We start from the raw sequence: 15,577 nt of genomic DNA on the forward strand, positions 1-15,577 counted from the left end.
ATTTATAGGTTTAGTATTAAGGTAGCAGAAGGACATTGGGCCTCCACTCAAGTACTCCCTCAATGCAAGAATACTTTGTTCTATTAAATTGGCATTCTATGATGCTCACCTTCCCGACACAACCGCTGAAGACAAAGCAGTGAATAAGCAAATGTGATGAAGAAAGCTAATGGTGCCCGGCTATCAAAAGATATAGTGTCTGGGGTCTTAGAGGCTTGAAGGTAAACAAGTGGCCATCAAGCTTAGAAGCAACAAATCCCACATGAAAGAACATATCAGCCTGTGTGATCACGAGGTGTCGAAGGGATCACTGGAAAATGGGTGCATAAGCAAATGTGGCGAAGAAAGCTGATGGTGCCCAGCTATCAAAAAGTATAGTGTCTGGGGTCTTAGAGGCTTGAAGGTAAACAAGTGGCCATCAAGCTCAGAAGCAACAAAGCCCACATGGAAGAAGCACACCAGCCTATGCGATCATGAGGTGTCAAAGGGATCAGGTACAAGGCATCATCAGAACAAAAAATCTTGCCATAGTGAATGATAGGGGGAGTGCGGAGTGGAGACCCAAAGCCCATTAGTAGGCCACTGGAGATCCCCTTGCAGAGGAGTCGCAGGGAGGAGATGAGCCAGTCAGGGTGCGATGTAGCAATGATGAAAAGTACAACTTTCCTCTGGTTCCTCAATACTTCCTCACCGCCCCCACTATCATGATCCGAATTCTACCTTGCAGGTCTGGCTAGACCAGAGGATGTACACTGGTACAGATAGGAACTGGAAACACAGGGAATCCAGGACAGATGATCTCTTCAGGACCAGTGGTGTGAGTGGCGATACTGGGAGGGTAGAGGGAGAGTGGGTTGGAAAGAGGGAACTGACTACAAGGAACTATATGTAACCTCCCTCCTGAGGGACAGACAAAAGAAAAATGGGTGAAGGGAGACATTGAACAGGGCAAAATATGACAAAATAATAATTTATAAATTATCAAGGCTCATGAGAGAAGGGGGAGCGGGGAGGGAGGGGAAAAATGAGGACCTAATGCCAGGGGCTTAAGTGGAGAAGAAATATTTTGAGAATAATGAGGGCAATGAATGTTCAAATGTGCTTTACACAATTGATGTATGTATGGATTGTGATAAGAGTTGTATGAGCCCCTAATAAAATGATTTTAAAAAAGAATTTTAAAAAATAAATAAAAATTAAAAGGAAGCAAAAAAAGTTTTGCAAATACTTTTAATGTATGATGTAATGCAAGACAGCTGGGTTCTCACATCTACTTCTGCAGTCAATTTGTTGTGATATCACACATTATGCTGCCTCTGGAAAATTCTACTGTACACTGATGAAAGAATAATAATTAATACCTCAGGTAAAATATTCATATATGAGGGATCACTCTAAATAGGTTTTAAGGATGTTGATGCACTAGGACTTATTTGTCTTATGAAACCCTGATTATAGTAACAATATATAATTGATCAAGGATTCACGAGGGTGGGGGAAAGAGGAGGTTTTTCCAAGGGCTCAAGTAGAAAATGTTTTGCAGATAATGATGGTAACATATGTACAAATATGCTTAATAAAATTAATGTATGGAATGTTATAAGAACTGTGAGAGCCCCGGATAAAATGATTTTATAAAAAAGAAGCCCTGATTAAGGAGGGCTAGGATAAGCAATAAGAAAATACAGTATGCAAGCAGTAGTGTACTTACATATATGTTCTTCACATTGTTTATGTATTACATTTTCTCCACCACTAACTCAACACCAAAAAGAACTAGTCACTACTTAATATTTAATCACTTCAAATGGTAGCATATTAATAAGAACCCATGATACTGAAGGAAGAACTCCAAGCTACACTGAAACCATTAGTCAAAGTAAGGTTCCAGGAATTTATGGAATACCAATTGAAACGTTTCATCAAGCTGATGAAGCCCTGGAATCATTCACCTGTCTATGCCAGGAAATTTGGAAAACAGCTACTTGTCCAACTGACTGGAAGAGGTGATTTACCAGAATGCTCAAATAAAACAATATCATTGATATCATAGGCAAGTAAAATTTTGCTGAAGATCACCGAACAGCTGTTGCTGCAATATATTGACAGGGAGCTGTCAAAGATTCAGGCAGGATTCAGAAGAAGACCTGGAATAAGAAATAACATTACTAATCTTGACTGAAAGCAGAGAATACCAGAACAATATTTACTTGTGATTCATTAACTCTGCAAATGCATTTGGCTGTCTGGATCACCACAAACTATGGACGGCCTTGAGAAGAATGGGAATTCCAGAGCACTTCAGTGTACTCATACGGAGAAACCTGTACATGGATCAAGAGGCAATTGTGCAAATGGAACAAGGGTTTACCACATGGTTTAAAATCAGGAAAGATGTGTGTCAGGGTTGTATCCTCTCAGCATATTTGTTCAAACTATTTACTAAGAAAATCATCAGCGAAATTGGATTATATGGATATATGGATTATATCGCATCAGAATTAAAGGAACCTGCAATCTGAAGATGACACAACCTTGCTTCCTAAATATTTCCTTGAAACGTTTGCTAATTAAAGTCAAGGACTGCAGTCCTCAGTATGGATTACAACTCAATGTAAAGAAGACCAAAATCCTCCCAATTGCATCAATAGGTAACATCGTGATAAACAGAGAAAACATTGACATTGTCAAGGATCTCATCTTGCTTGGATCATCAATCAGCACTCATGGAAGCAGCAGTCAAGAGATCAAATAATACATTATACTGGGTCAAGCTGCTGCATAAGACCTCTTTAAAGTGTTGAAAAACAAGGATGTTACTTTGAGGACTAAGTAAAACTTGACCCAAGCCATAGTATTTTCACTCATATGCATGTGAAAGTTGGTCATTGAATAAGGAAGACAAGAAAAAAATTGATGCATTTGAACTATGCTCTAGGTGAAGAATCTTGAAAGTACCATACATTTTGAGAAGAACAAACTGCTAGAATGGAAGAAGTACAAGCAGAATGCTCCTTGGTGGCAAGGTGGCAAGATTTCAGCTTTAGTAGTTTAGACATATTAACAGGAGAGACCAGTCCCTGGGCAAAGATATTATGCGTGGTAAAGTGGAAAGGAAGCAGTCAAAAGGAAGGCCCTTGCCACGATCGACGGACACAGCAGCTGCCAGAGTGGGCTCAGCTGGAAGAACCAGTGTGAGGACGGCACGGGACCAGGTTCTGTTGACAGAGGGTTGCCATGAGTCCAAACTGGCTCGATAGCCCCTCATGACAACAAGAAAATCATATGTCACATAGACGTCAAAATAATATACCATCCCTGATGTTTTTATCTCTTCTAATTTCAACTGAATTCAACGAAGTAAACTCACAATTTGTTTTCTACATCTGGCATTGTGTCTCTGACCTAGTTTAGAAGGGTAAGGTTTTCTACTTGTTCTGCTTGGATGATAATTGGCAAATCTTACTGGCAGAAGTAGTCCATGTACTGATTCTGCTGCAAGAATCTTTACTGCGAAGGTTTAGGCTCAAAATAATTCCACAAATTTAATTAAAATTCGCTCCTTAAAATTTTGCTGTGTATAATGTTTCAGGAAATTGATGAAAGTTATGGAAGAATGTTTTCTCTGTGACAGAGAAAATGCATGTTAACAATAAGCACTGTTTGAGATGGAAATTAATCTCACTTATAAGGACACCAGGCCTGACACAGATTCAGCTGCAGTTTTGATTCTTCCTGTGACAAGTAACAGAGATACGGATTTGTATAGAGAACCCTAGTGAGCATTCTCTAGGGAGTGCCAGCATGTTGAAAAGGCTGAATGAAGACATAACACAAGGAGGGCACTATTAAGTGGGGTTGTCCATTGACCAAGGCAGATCTGGTCAGGTTGCTGAGTGCTATCAAATTAAAATATAATTTGTAATTTAAATTCCTTGTAAAATACCAAGAAAACATGGGTCAGACAGCTACTAATAGAGATTTTCATGCGTGGCTGTCACTAAAGCACTCTGAAGATATATAAGTTACTGAAAGACCCACAAGAAAGTGGCTGGTTGCAGAAATCACAGTTAAAAAAGCATAACAAAAAATAACCACGACCATCTTTTAATAGTAAAAGCATGGAGCGAGTTAAGAGATCAGCAAAGTGCAGCTGGAGAGCCATATGAGGTGGCTGTGTCAGTATATACATGTGACTTTGAAGTAAAACTGAAAAAATTTAAGGATATTATTCAGGTAATGGTAATTTCATTTGTTTTAAAAGTATAATTATGGCTCTCAGATAATGTTTAAAGTGTTGTGAGGAACAGGATTGGCTTTTCCTTCTCAAACATTGTCTGACCCGTGAGCTAGATGATGGAGCCAGGAAGTCATCATCTATCTGTGTTTTCATGTCCAGGTGTGGTTTCTACCTTTGAGGTGAGAGAAGATTAGTTTTGATGCAATTAGTAGGGGTAAGTGACAAGGTTTAAAATAATGGAGACATTATTAAAAATTTGTTATTTTAGTGTTTAAAAAACAAAATCAAACTTGATGCTATCGAATTGATTCCAACTCATAGTGATTTGATAGGACAGGGTAGAACTGCCCCTGAAGGTCTCCAAGACCGTAACTCTGTACAGGAGTAGAAAGCCTCCTCTTCCTTTCATGGGGCAGCTGCTGATTCTGAACTGTTCCCATTGTGGTGGCAGCCCAATACGTAATGACTACGCCATCAGGGCTCTCTGTTTCAGTGTCAGGGGGCTTTTCCTTTGAAGATTGAAATTTCTCCTGTATTTGACCTTAGCCATTTTTCATGGAAAAATTTAATTAGTTCCTCACAAGAGATGTTCTGAATGTTTTCTACCCTCTTCTACCCTTTAACTCACACATGGTCTTAGTGCTCAACAATCCCACTTTACTGAAAAGACAGATCCTTTCCTTCTACCCCTTCCATTGTCCCCTGCTCCCTCATGCAGCTTCTTTTACCTCTTCTCACTGCCATTGAGTCAATTGTCCCACATGCAGGACAGCAGAATGGCTCCTACGGATTTCCAAGACTGTAAGGGGCTTTTTAAAATCATTTTATTGGGTGCTCATACAACTCTTATCACAATCCATACATCCATTCATTGTGTCAAGCATATTTGTACATTTGTTGCCATTATTCTCCAAACATTTGCTTTCTACTTGAGCCCTTGATATCAGCTCCTCATTTTTCCCTTCCCTCCATGCTCTCCCCTCCCTCATGAACCCTTGATAATTTATAAATTAATATTATTTTTTCATGTCTTACATCCGAAGTCTCCCTTCATCCACTTTTCTGTGGTTTGTCCCACAGGGAAGGGGTTATATGTAGATCCTTGTAATCCATTCCTCCATTCTACCACACCTTCCCTCCACCCTCCCGATATCGCCACTCTTACCACTGCACTGGTCCTGAAGGGTTCATCTGTCCTGGATTCCCTGTGTTTCCAGTTGCTATCTGTACCAGTGTACATCATCTGGTCCAGCCGGATTTGTAAGGTAGAATTGGGATCATGATAGTGAAGGAAGGAAGCATTTAAGAACTAGAGGAAAGTTGTATGTTTCGCCGTTGCTACACTGCACCCCGAGTGGCTTGTCTCCTCCCACGACCCTTCTGTAAGGGGATGTCCAGTTGTCTACAAGTGGGCTCTGGGTCCCCATTCTGCACTGCTCCTCATTCTCAATGATATGATATTTTGTTCTTTGATGCCTGATACCTGATCCCTTCAACACCTTGTGATCACACAGTCTGGTGTGCTTCTTCCATGTGGGCTTTGTTGCTTCTCAGATAGATGGCCGCTTGTTTACTTTCAAGCCTTTAAGACCCCAGGCGCTATATCTTTTTATAGCTGGGCACCGTCAGCTTTCTTCACCACATTTGCTTATGCACCTGCTTTGTCTTCAGCGATCCTGTTGGGAAGGTGAGCATCATGAAATACCAGTTTGATACAACAAAGTGTTCTTGCATTGAGGGAGTACTTGAGTGGAGGCCAAATGTCCATCTGTGACCTTAATACTAAACCTATAAATATATGCCCATAGATCTATTTCCCAAGACTATACATTTTTATGGGAGAAAGCCTCATCCTTCTCCTAGAGTGGCATGGAGTAGTTAGCTACAGGGCCTCTGGCAAATTTTGCTCAGCCTAAAAGAGAAAGACTTGATGTCTTGTTAGGTTAATGCTGTTTCACTCTCTGTCCCTCACCATCACTCTCTCCAAAGTATAGTCTACATTCACTGACTCATCACTCTTTCCATCTAAAGGCCATTTCTATGTAATTGCTGAAACTGTTTTCTCAGAAATAATCAATGATTCCATAGTACTTCTCTGTTGTCGAAGACTCTTACCTGGGAACAGTTATGTGTATATGGTGGGAGGAAAAAATGGAGTAAATCACTAACTAGAGCATTAACTTGAAAGGGAAAGGGAAGGCTACATGCAATCAGGGGGAGGTTAGCAAATATGATGAAGGCAAAAGAAGACATTGGCAATAATACAAGAGTGAAAGACAACAGACGTAAATTCTACTTTATACAAATTCTGTAGTAACAGTAAAGACAATAATATATAAATAGATACATAGATAGACATATAAGTGGAACAAGTGTTGGAAGAAGAATAGAACTGTGTTAGTGCGGGTAGACTAGAGAAACAAATTCATAGACACCCATATGTGTATAGGAAAGAGCTTTGTATACAAGAGCAATTGAATAATGAGAAAACATCCCAGCCCAGTCCAGATCAAGTCCATGAGTCTGATATTAGCCCATATGTCCAGTAATAATCTACAAATTCCTCTTCTGACTCACGAAACACATGCAATGATGCTGAATGCAGGAAGATCACAGGCCAGTGGATGGAAAGTGTTTTGTCCAGTGGCGGTGGAAGCATCTCAGCACTGATGGGGTCTCCACATGTCTCCTCCAGCGCAAGGGCTCTGGCTGCATCAGCATAGCTCCATCAGGCTCGTCCTCAGTGATGTCTCACAGGGAGTGAGTGAGTGTGTCCTGTCTCCAGTGAGCTATTTATCTTCTTAGTGCAACAGGCTAAACTCCACCCCTTCCCTCTTAAGTCTCAAATTGACAACAGATTATATAACTACCACAGGAACTATACCCAAAGATATATATATATAGATTCAGCACAGGATATTTCAACATGTGTACTTACGTATGCCATAATTACATTAATGAATATATAAAAGTATATGATATATATTAAAGTATCTATATTATATGTGTATAAATAGAGTAAAAAATGCAGGGGTCAACGTTATAAAAAGTCTTGGCCATAATCAAATATTTTAAAGGAATGAGTCAATGGACTTCTAGTCTTAAGGGACATCACAGTCAATTGGCACAACATAGTCCACAAAGAAAATGTTCTACATCCTACTTCAGTGAGTAGTGACTAGGATCATTACATGATACAACTATTGCTCTTACTGTACCTGGAGCAAAGAAGAGTGAAGGAAATCAGACTCTCAAAACCACACTCTTTGCCATAGAGTCCATGACAACTCATGGTGACCCTTTTGGACAGAGTAGAACTGCCCCCTGTGAGTTTCCAAGACTGTGACTTTTTACAGAAGTAGAAAGCCCCATCTTTCTTCCGTAGTGGTTTAGAACCACTGACCTTGCAGATTGCAGCCCAATGTGTAACCACTATGCCAATAGGGCTCCATAGGAAATCAAAGACACATGAAGACAATTAGCTCAAAGTACTGTTGCAACATGTGAACCTCAGCTTCCACGAACCTGAGACCCTGAAAAGTAGATGGTCCCAGCTAACACTTCCCACTGCCCTGAAAGGGATGACTTTAGAATGTCCAGGATAGCGTGAGAGAAGTGTTGAGCAGGAGACAAAATCAAACTAGACTAGACTTAGTGATTCACTAGAGTCTGGTGGAACACATAAGGCTATGATGACCCTTAGACAGCTTTCAAACCTGGAACTGAAAAAAAAATCCCATGACTCAATTTTCACCAAATAACAGACAGGTCAGTACTGGTATCCCTGGGGAGGTATACACTTCTGAAAGAATCAAATATTTGTGATGAAAAGGGCAGCATTTTCTGCAGGACTAGCAGAAAGCAGGAACCGGATAGGAAAGAGGGAGGAATGGACATGAGAAACACAGGATAGGAGTGGGAGAAGTACAACTAAGTATGACCAATGCAAAAGCAGCCAACTCTCCTGATTTAAAAAAAAAATAGTCTTCTCCCTTTGCAATCCACGTGGGGTCTGGAATGTTCCTGTGCTGTCAAGGGAAGGCTTGCCTTAACAAGCACTGCTTCTTAGCGCAGCCCCAGGCCTGAGTTGTCCTCCTAAGCCTAACAAGGTCTGGGCAGAGCTGGTATGAGCATATTCATAGCTGTTTGAAGAGATTGTCTCCAGGGAAAATGTGACAGAGAGTTTTGGACATTGTGTGTAAGATTGAGCCCTGCCAGAGAGATAATTAAATGCATTTTTTAAAAGAGCCAAGCTCAGCAACAAAGTGGGTGGCTAATTTCCTGACTCACCTTTTTCGACTCATTTGTGGTCTCAGCAAATACTCCTTCTAGTAAGGCACACTGCCTAGCTTTGTTTCCAAGCAGCTCCCCTTTTTCTCAGGAGATGTAGGAATGTGCAAAGTCCTAGCTTTTATCTCCTGTGTGGGATACCGTTTATGAACGGGAGCTCAGTGCTTTGTGCAAAAGGATCGTGGGAGTGCCAGAGGCCTTTTAAACAAAACTGACTATTCAATTAAAGGCACAAAGTTCTCAATGAAAAGGCGTGGAGTACATCTTCATAGCTGGGGAAATTGGGAGAGGAACCCAGGATTTTACATCCCTATTCATGACCCGGTGAACTCTTCCTGGGGTTGGAGGTGAACTTCCATTCATCTCCAGAGCTTGAAAATACGAATGTCAACAATAGAGTTACCATGGTAGAATCTTCTAGCTTAAGAATATGTTTACCTTTTTTCCCTAGAACACTAGCAAATGGAAAATTCAAATAATGAAAGCCTACGATTGAATCCTCTAGCTTTAATTGAATGCAGAATCTTGACGCTCTCTGGAGAGGTTTCTACCTAACTCCACCACTATCTTCAAACACCAAAACCATGCTAAACACACTGACATTTTTTCTCTCTCTACCTGTCTGCTGTTTTTTAAAAAAAACAATTTTTATTGTAAATTAAATGGAGATTTACATTTCAGATCTTAAACTTTCTATTCAACAGTTTAAACTACTAATTAATCCGCTCCTTGCTTTTGCTTCTTTCTCTTGTGGACTACTGTCTTCCATTTCACCCACCCTAACTCGAGTCGTCAGTCTTGTCCAGGGGTGGGCAAACTTTTGAGACAGAAGAGCAAATCCTGTCCCTCACAGCAATTTAAAAATTATTTTAGAACCATAAATAGATTTTACAAGAAAACGAAATCATCATTATCTGAATAATATCCTTTCAACTTTGAAAAAATTTACTTCACAGTTACATATGCATATATAGCTCATGAGTCACAGTTGGCCAACCCCTGGACTCTAGCCCATTTCTTTAGGTTTCCTCCTTTCCCTCCCTCAATCAACAGTCTCCAAAGACAGTTCTTTGGGGCATGAAAGTCATATATATATATATATGATCTATCTATCAGTCTCTCTCTCTCTCTATATATATATATATATATATATCAGTGATTTCATATAATATTGGTCATTTTGTGTTGGCTACTTTTGGTCAACTTCATATTCTCGGGTCTATCCCTGTCATGAGGTGATTCTTGGTTTGAGTTTTGTCCTTGCTTTTTAGTGCTGCATAGTATTCCATTCTACGGATGTACCACTTTCTTTATTCTTCTACTGCTGGGCATTTCGGTTGTTTCCATCTTCTTGCTATTGTGAACAGTGCTGTGATGAGCATGGATGTGTATGGTGTCTGTTTGTGTTAGGATTCTTAGTTCTTTATGATCTATATTCATCAGAGGGATTGCTAGATGATGTGACATTTCTATTTCAAACTAGGAGGCCTATTCAATTAGAACACTGAATTGATTCTATGTCTTATAAAATGGGATCTGGCCAATTGTCATACCAATTTATGTTATTTTCTGTTGTCTCTTCTATCCCAAGCTTACTTTTTAATTCAATACTCTTTCCTCTAGAGTATTGAGGAAATTGTTAGTAAATACAAATTTATATACCGAAATGTATAATGCATTTGGTTTCTAGCTAACATGTGCACACTTAAGATCAGACTTGGTAAACGCACAATGTGTATTTCATGCTCTCCTTTGTCCACTAAGGGGTTCCTGAGAAGAGTGGGAGAAGCATGGGCAAAAGAGGATAATGGGTTAAGCATTGAATTGTTAGCCACTTGCTAGCCAATGCTTCAAACTCACTAGCTGTGCTGAGGGCAAAAGATAAAGCTGTCTGCTCCCATAATGATTTACTGTCTCAGAAATCCCAAGGAAAGCAGTTCTACTCTATATTATAACTATGAGTTGCAAGCCATTCGATGGTAGTGGGTTTGTTTATTTTCTTCACTCACCCATGAGCTGTCTTCTTTCCCTAGTGTCTCGCGTAAGCACTCTTCTCTTTCTCCATTCTTCATCCAGACATCTCAGCCACTCTCATGACTTTGTTATGTCGGCATATAAGTAATCTCCATTTTTCCCTTTCTGACCTAAATTTGGTTCAAATTCCACCCCATTTCCATCTTTCTTCTTGAATTCTCCACTTGAAATTCCACCTATTTAAGTCAACCTATTCAAAGCCAGGCTCACTGTATTCCCCTGCCCAATTACTGATTTCTTTTCTGTAACCCATCGACTGATTACCCAAGGTTGAAACTCCTAGTCTCACCTTGCTGTTTCTCAAGTACAAAAACTCAATAAACCAAACCAAGCGCACGGCCATTGAGTCACTTCTGATCCAACTCATCCGACTCACTACTGAGACTGTAAATCTTTAAGGAGCAGACAGGCCCATCTTTCTCCTACAGAACAACTCTTGGGATTTAGCCTTTTAGTTTTCACACCTGGGAACTTAACCACTGCCCCACCAGAGTTTAGGCACCAAGATCCACTAATTCTCCATCCAACATATCTTGGGATGTAGGCTCTGCTCTGTTATCACTGGAATTACCTTTCTTCCATTCACTTATTAGTCATTGAGATGCCCTGGTGTGTACTAGGCATACAGTGAACCGCTCAGTGCAAGGTCAGGGATTCGAACCCAGCACTCACTTTTCAGGAGAAAAGAGTGTCTACTCCTGTAAAGATTTAAACATCTTTGAAATCCAAAGGAGTTAGGAGTCAGAACTGACTTGATGGCAGTGAGTTTGGGATGTTTCGTCCTAGTGGTGTTGTGGGTTAGGCACTGGGCTGCTAATTGCAAGGTGGGAGGTCCAAACTCACAACTGTTCTGTGGGAGAAAAATGAGGTTGTCTACTCTGGCAATATTTACACTTTTGGAAACCTCCAGGGGGAGCCTTTCTACTCTGAGATCGAATGAGCTCAATGACAGTGAGTTTGTATTATGGTTTGAACTAAGGGCTAAGGGTGAGTTAGAAGTAAGTGCTAAGGGCTAGTGACAAAGAAAGAAGATAAGAGCCAAGGAACAAGTGAAGGTCACAGAACTGTAGTCATACGTTTATCAGAACCTAAGGCAGTGGGTGTGCTGAGAGGAGCCCTCTCTTCAGGCCTGAATCCAGATGTGCCTCATCTTGCCAGAGTATTGAAAGGATAGGCACCCAATCGCTTGATGTTGCCGTTGTTCTTAGGTGGTGTTGGGTTGGTACTGACTCATAGGAACCTTCGCACAACAGAATAAAACACTGTCCCATCCTCAAAATTGTTCTTTGTTGGAGCCCATTGTTGCAGCCACTGTGTCAATCCATCTTGTTGAGGGCCTTTCTCTTTTTTGCTGCCTCTCTCCTGAAACAAACATCATGTCCTTCTCCGGGGACTGGTCTCTCCTGACAACTTGTCTAAAGTATGTAAGGCCTGGTTTTGCCATCCTTGCCTCTAAGGAACCCTCTGTCTGTACTTCTTCCAAGACAGATTTGCTTGTTCTTTTGTCAGTCCATAGTACTTTCAATATTCTTTGCCAGTACTACAACTTCTTGACACTACTCAGGAAATATTCAAACGCTGATCTCAACTTCTATCTCTTACTCTGCCCACCTTTCTTACAGCATATTTAGTAACCTCAAAAGTTTGGAGCAAACCGCTCTGTTGCCCATTTAGTAGTAAAAACTCTTACCCTGACATTTTCAATAGAAATAATTTGTTTCCCCTTTTAAACTCTTGCAGCTAATAACTTTTTTAGCAATTAGTAGACACCATTGTAATGATTTATTTGGGACCAAGGGAAGAACATGTTTTAAGTGTACTTTTACAGTAAAACTTTCATACTCTGCTGGTTGGATAATCTGTCACAAGTTTTGGAGACAGCGATGCAACTGCTCCCCAACCTTAGATTTAGCTTCAAGCAGAGGTGGTAGGGATGTATTAGATCCGTTTTAACGGATTCTGTTTCGAGCAACTAATCAAGTCACCAAGCCAAGTGGCCAACTATTGTTTATAGAAAGGAAAGGAAGGGGCAGACATGAAAATGTCCACTTTACCTTAAAAGTACCATCAGTATCACTTCTATCATCCTCTTTCCCCCTCTGGCAATCAATTAAATGGGTCATTTTCCTACTGATTGCTGTCCATATTTACATAACTGTTGTAGATCTCAAGACACTGAATAGTTTTGATGAATACAGGTTATCAGCATTAATCATTTATTGTCCGGATGCACTCACTGAAGCTCATGGTATGTCCAGGGCATATAGTAACTAAGCAGCAGATCAACTGAGACTGATTTCAAGGTGTCCCTCTTAGGGACTTTGCATCATCTTTATAGACAAATGGGACCTCACTTCCAGAGTGAGAGAATCAGCTGCTTACCAGGTCTCCCTTTACTGAAATAGCACTGCAATCATAGTCCTTCATACATTCACTCATTTATTCATTGTTTGCCAAGTACCGGGTGATACAAAGTCAAACTCTTTCTACAGTTTGAATCAAATGCAATGAGCATAAGGAAGTCCTTGCTGAAGGAGTGAGAGGAACTCCGGAGAAACCCTTCAACATTGAATCAATGCAAGATAAATGATCACATTCTGTGTGTGTGTGTGTGTGTGTGTGTGTGTGTGTGTGTGTGCGCGCGCGCTTAAAGAGTAGGCTCGTGGCAGATAGATGAGGAGCATTGCGGTCCTGGAGAGAGACCAAAGGGCAGAGGTGTTTGGGAAGCCGTATGATAATAACAGTTGGTGTTGACTCGGTGGATGTGAGTTTGGTTGGTTTTGGATGTGATTGGGAAATGATGGAAAATAGGAGAGTGCGGCTCCAAGGGGTAAAGAAAGCGGCACAAGGGGCCAGAGGGAGATGCTGTTGGGGAGGTGAGCAGGTGCAGATTGTAGGAGTGAAAGAGCTCCAACTTTTTTCTGGAAGCAACAGAAAGCCCAGATCAGTCTCTACCCAGGAGAGCGATAGGCTGATTTTCAAATAGTCTGTTATCAGTATAAAGAATGAATTTGAAAAGATCAGCATTAAATGAATGCCTTTTAGAGGTGACCACAACTAACGAAACAGCATGGCTGTTTCCCAACTAACTCGACTGTCTGTGCATGTCTTCCTAGTGACGGTGCTGGCTATTTTCCATGAACTACACGTTGACCCTAAGCTGTACACGCTCTTGTTTGGGGAGAGTGTGTTGAATGACGCAGTGGCCATAGTCCTTACATAGTAAGTACCATTTTTGCTTGTGTTTCTTCTACCATGTGAACTATGCTTATTCTTGGAGATAATTCTTGATGGCTCTAATAAGTATCTTCTCTCCTATGCCATAAAGTTCAGGGACATTTCTGATTGCAAGGAATTGTTATAAAAGAAAATCTATGATATTGGGCATGTGTTAGTCTGGGTACTTTAGAGAAACAAATCCACAGAAACTCAGGTATAAGACAGAGTTTTATATAAAGGGTAAGTACACACCAAGAAAACATCCCTACCCAGTGCTGCCCAAGCCCACAAGTCCAACATTAACCTGTATGTCCAACACCAATCCACAAAGTCCTCCTCCATCTCACAAAACACTCACAATGACACCGATTGCAGGAGGAAAGCCAAATTAGTGAACGTGTAAGCACCTCAGTGCTGGCAGGGGTCTCCACATGGCTGCTCCAGCACCCAGGGCTGCATCGGGGTAGGTCCATGTGGCTTCTTCTCGGGGACATCCTGCAGGAAGTGAGCCTTGCCAGCCAAAGCAGGGGACTGGCTCAGGGAGCTGCACCCTGATCCAACCATCACAAAGCAAGAGACCTGAGAACTAGAAAGTCGAGGCTCACCGAGCCATTTATCTCTCTGTCCTTCTCTGCCCACATGTGTTTATCAACCAAGTTGGCACAATAAACTTTAACTATCTCAGGGCACAATTCATTAAGTACCTAATTTCTAACACAATTAATGAGTTTCATGTTTCTAGCTATTGCAAGATACTGCCCAGTGGGTAAATGTTTTCCCTCTCAATGCATATTATTTAGCTGATTCTCTTTGGGTTCCTAAAATGCACCAAAGTGAACTTTCTTCATTTCAAATCAATATCATCTATTTTTTCCTTTGTCCTATGCAAGCTACTTTCCAGACAATTGGCTAATGGAAATCTTTGTATTTAAAGTCAGTTTGGCAAATTGGAGCTAGGACTTGAAGGTCAGAATGCTCTTTATATCTCAGTGCAAATGCAATGCTTCATAGGAACAAATCCATCTTGAATCATCACAGGATGAGCAGAGGGGATGGTGCTTCAACTAGGAGGGGGATGTAATTTTCCCTTCACCTTAGAAGAATTTTATTTGTGAACTGAAAACCGGTGCTTTTTTCTCATATCCCTTCAGACAGTAGCCATTTATATTTAATAAATGCCACTTTGGTGGCTTCCACTATGTCAGAGGTCTCCTCTCCATTTTAGATTAAGACCAACAATTTGGGTAACTGTCACATATCCCAAAGGAAAGTAGCTATCTGATAATTAAATGTGACAACAGGATTCTATTCAGGGTGTTAATTGCTTCAAATGCTCTTGAAAACTTATTGTCAAATAACAAAGGGGTTTTAAAAAGCAGCTCTCGCTGAAGGAAGCAGGATAAATAGAGAGAACTAGACTACTCACTTTTCATCCTCCTGCCAGCTGACGTTTCTTAAGGTTACCCTCCCCAAAGTTGAAATGGAATTCTGCAACTTTCAAGTGAGAGGCTCCAAGCACACTGATCTTCTACCTGGCCACTGTAGAAATGCCTTTCCTGTATTCTTAAAGGAAAACACCAGTGAATGCGATTGAAGAGCAAAAGCATGGCAGATTCACGAATGTGAAAGGGTGCTTTCAAAGAAACACCAAGAACATTTCATTCTGACATCAGGTATCCGTCCCCAAGAAACACTAGCATTCAGTGAACATTGAAGTAGAAGTTGAAGTAGGGAAAAAAGATGCTGAGTCCCTCATTGTGACTTCCTGAGCTGCCAAGTTGTAAAAGGCCAAGC

General features: G+C 40.8%; 1 protein-coding gene across 1 annotated transcript in view; it reads left to right on the plus strand.

Moving 5' to 3' along the window:
- The window catches only part of SLC9A9 (solute carrier family 9 member A9), an 859,212-nt gene that overhangs the window by 244,427 nt on the left and 599,208 nt on the right, over positions 1 to 15,577 (plus strand). The window contains exon 6 of the mRNA XM_045287469.1: positions 13,681 to 13,786. Coding sequence (XP_045143404.1) covers positions 13,681 to 13,786 — 106 coding nt within the window. The remainder of the gene's footprint in view (positions 1 to 13,680; positions 13,787 to 15,577) is intronic.

Source organism: Echinops telfairi, unplaced genomic scaffold, assembly GCF_000313985.2.
Source record: "Echinops telfairi isolate 266 unplaced genomic scaffold, ASM31398v2 ScPeMD7_16;HRSCAF=60, whole genome shotgun sequence".
NCBI classification, from domain to species: Eukaryota; Metazoa; Chordata; class Mammalia; order Afrosoricida; family Tenrecidae; genus Echinops; species Echinops telfairi.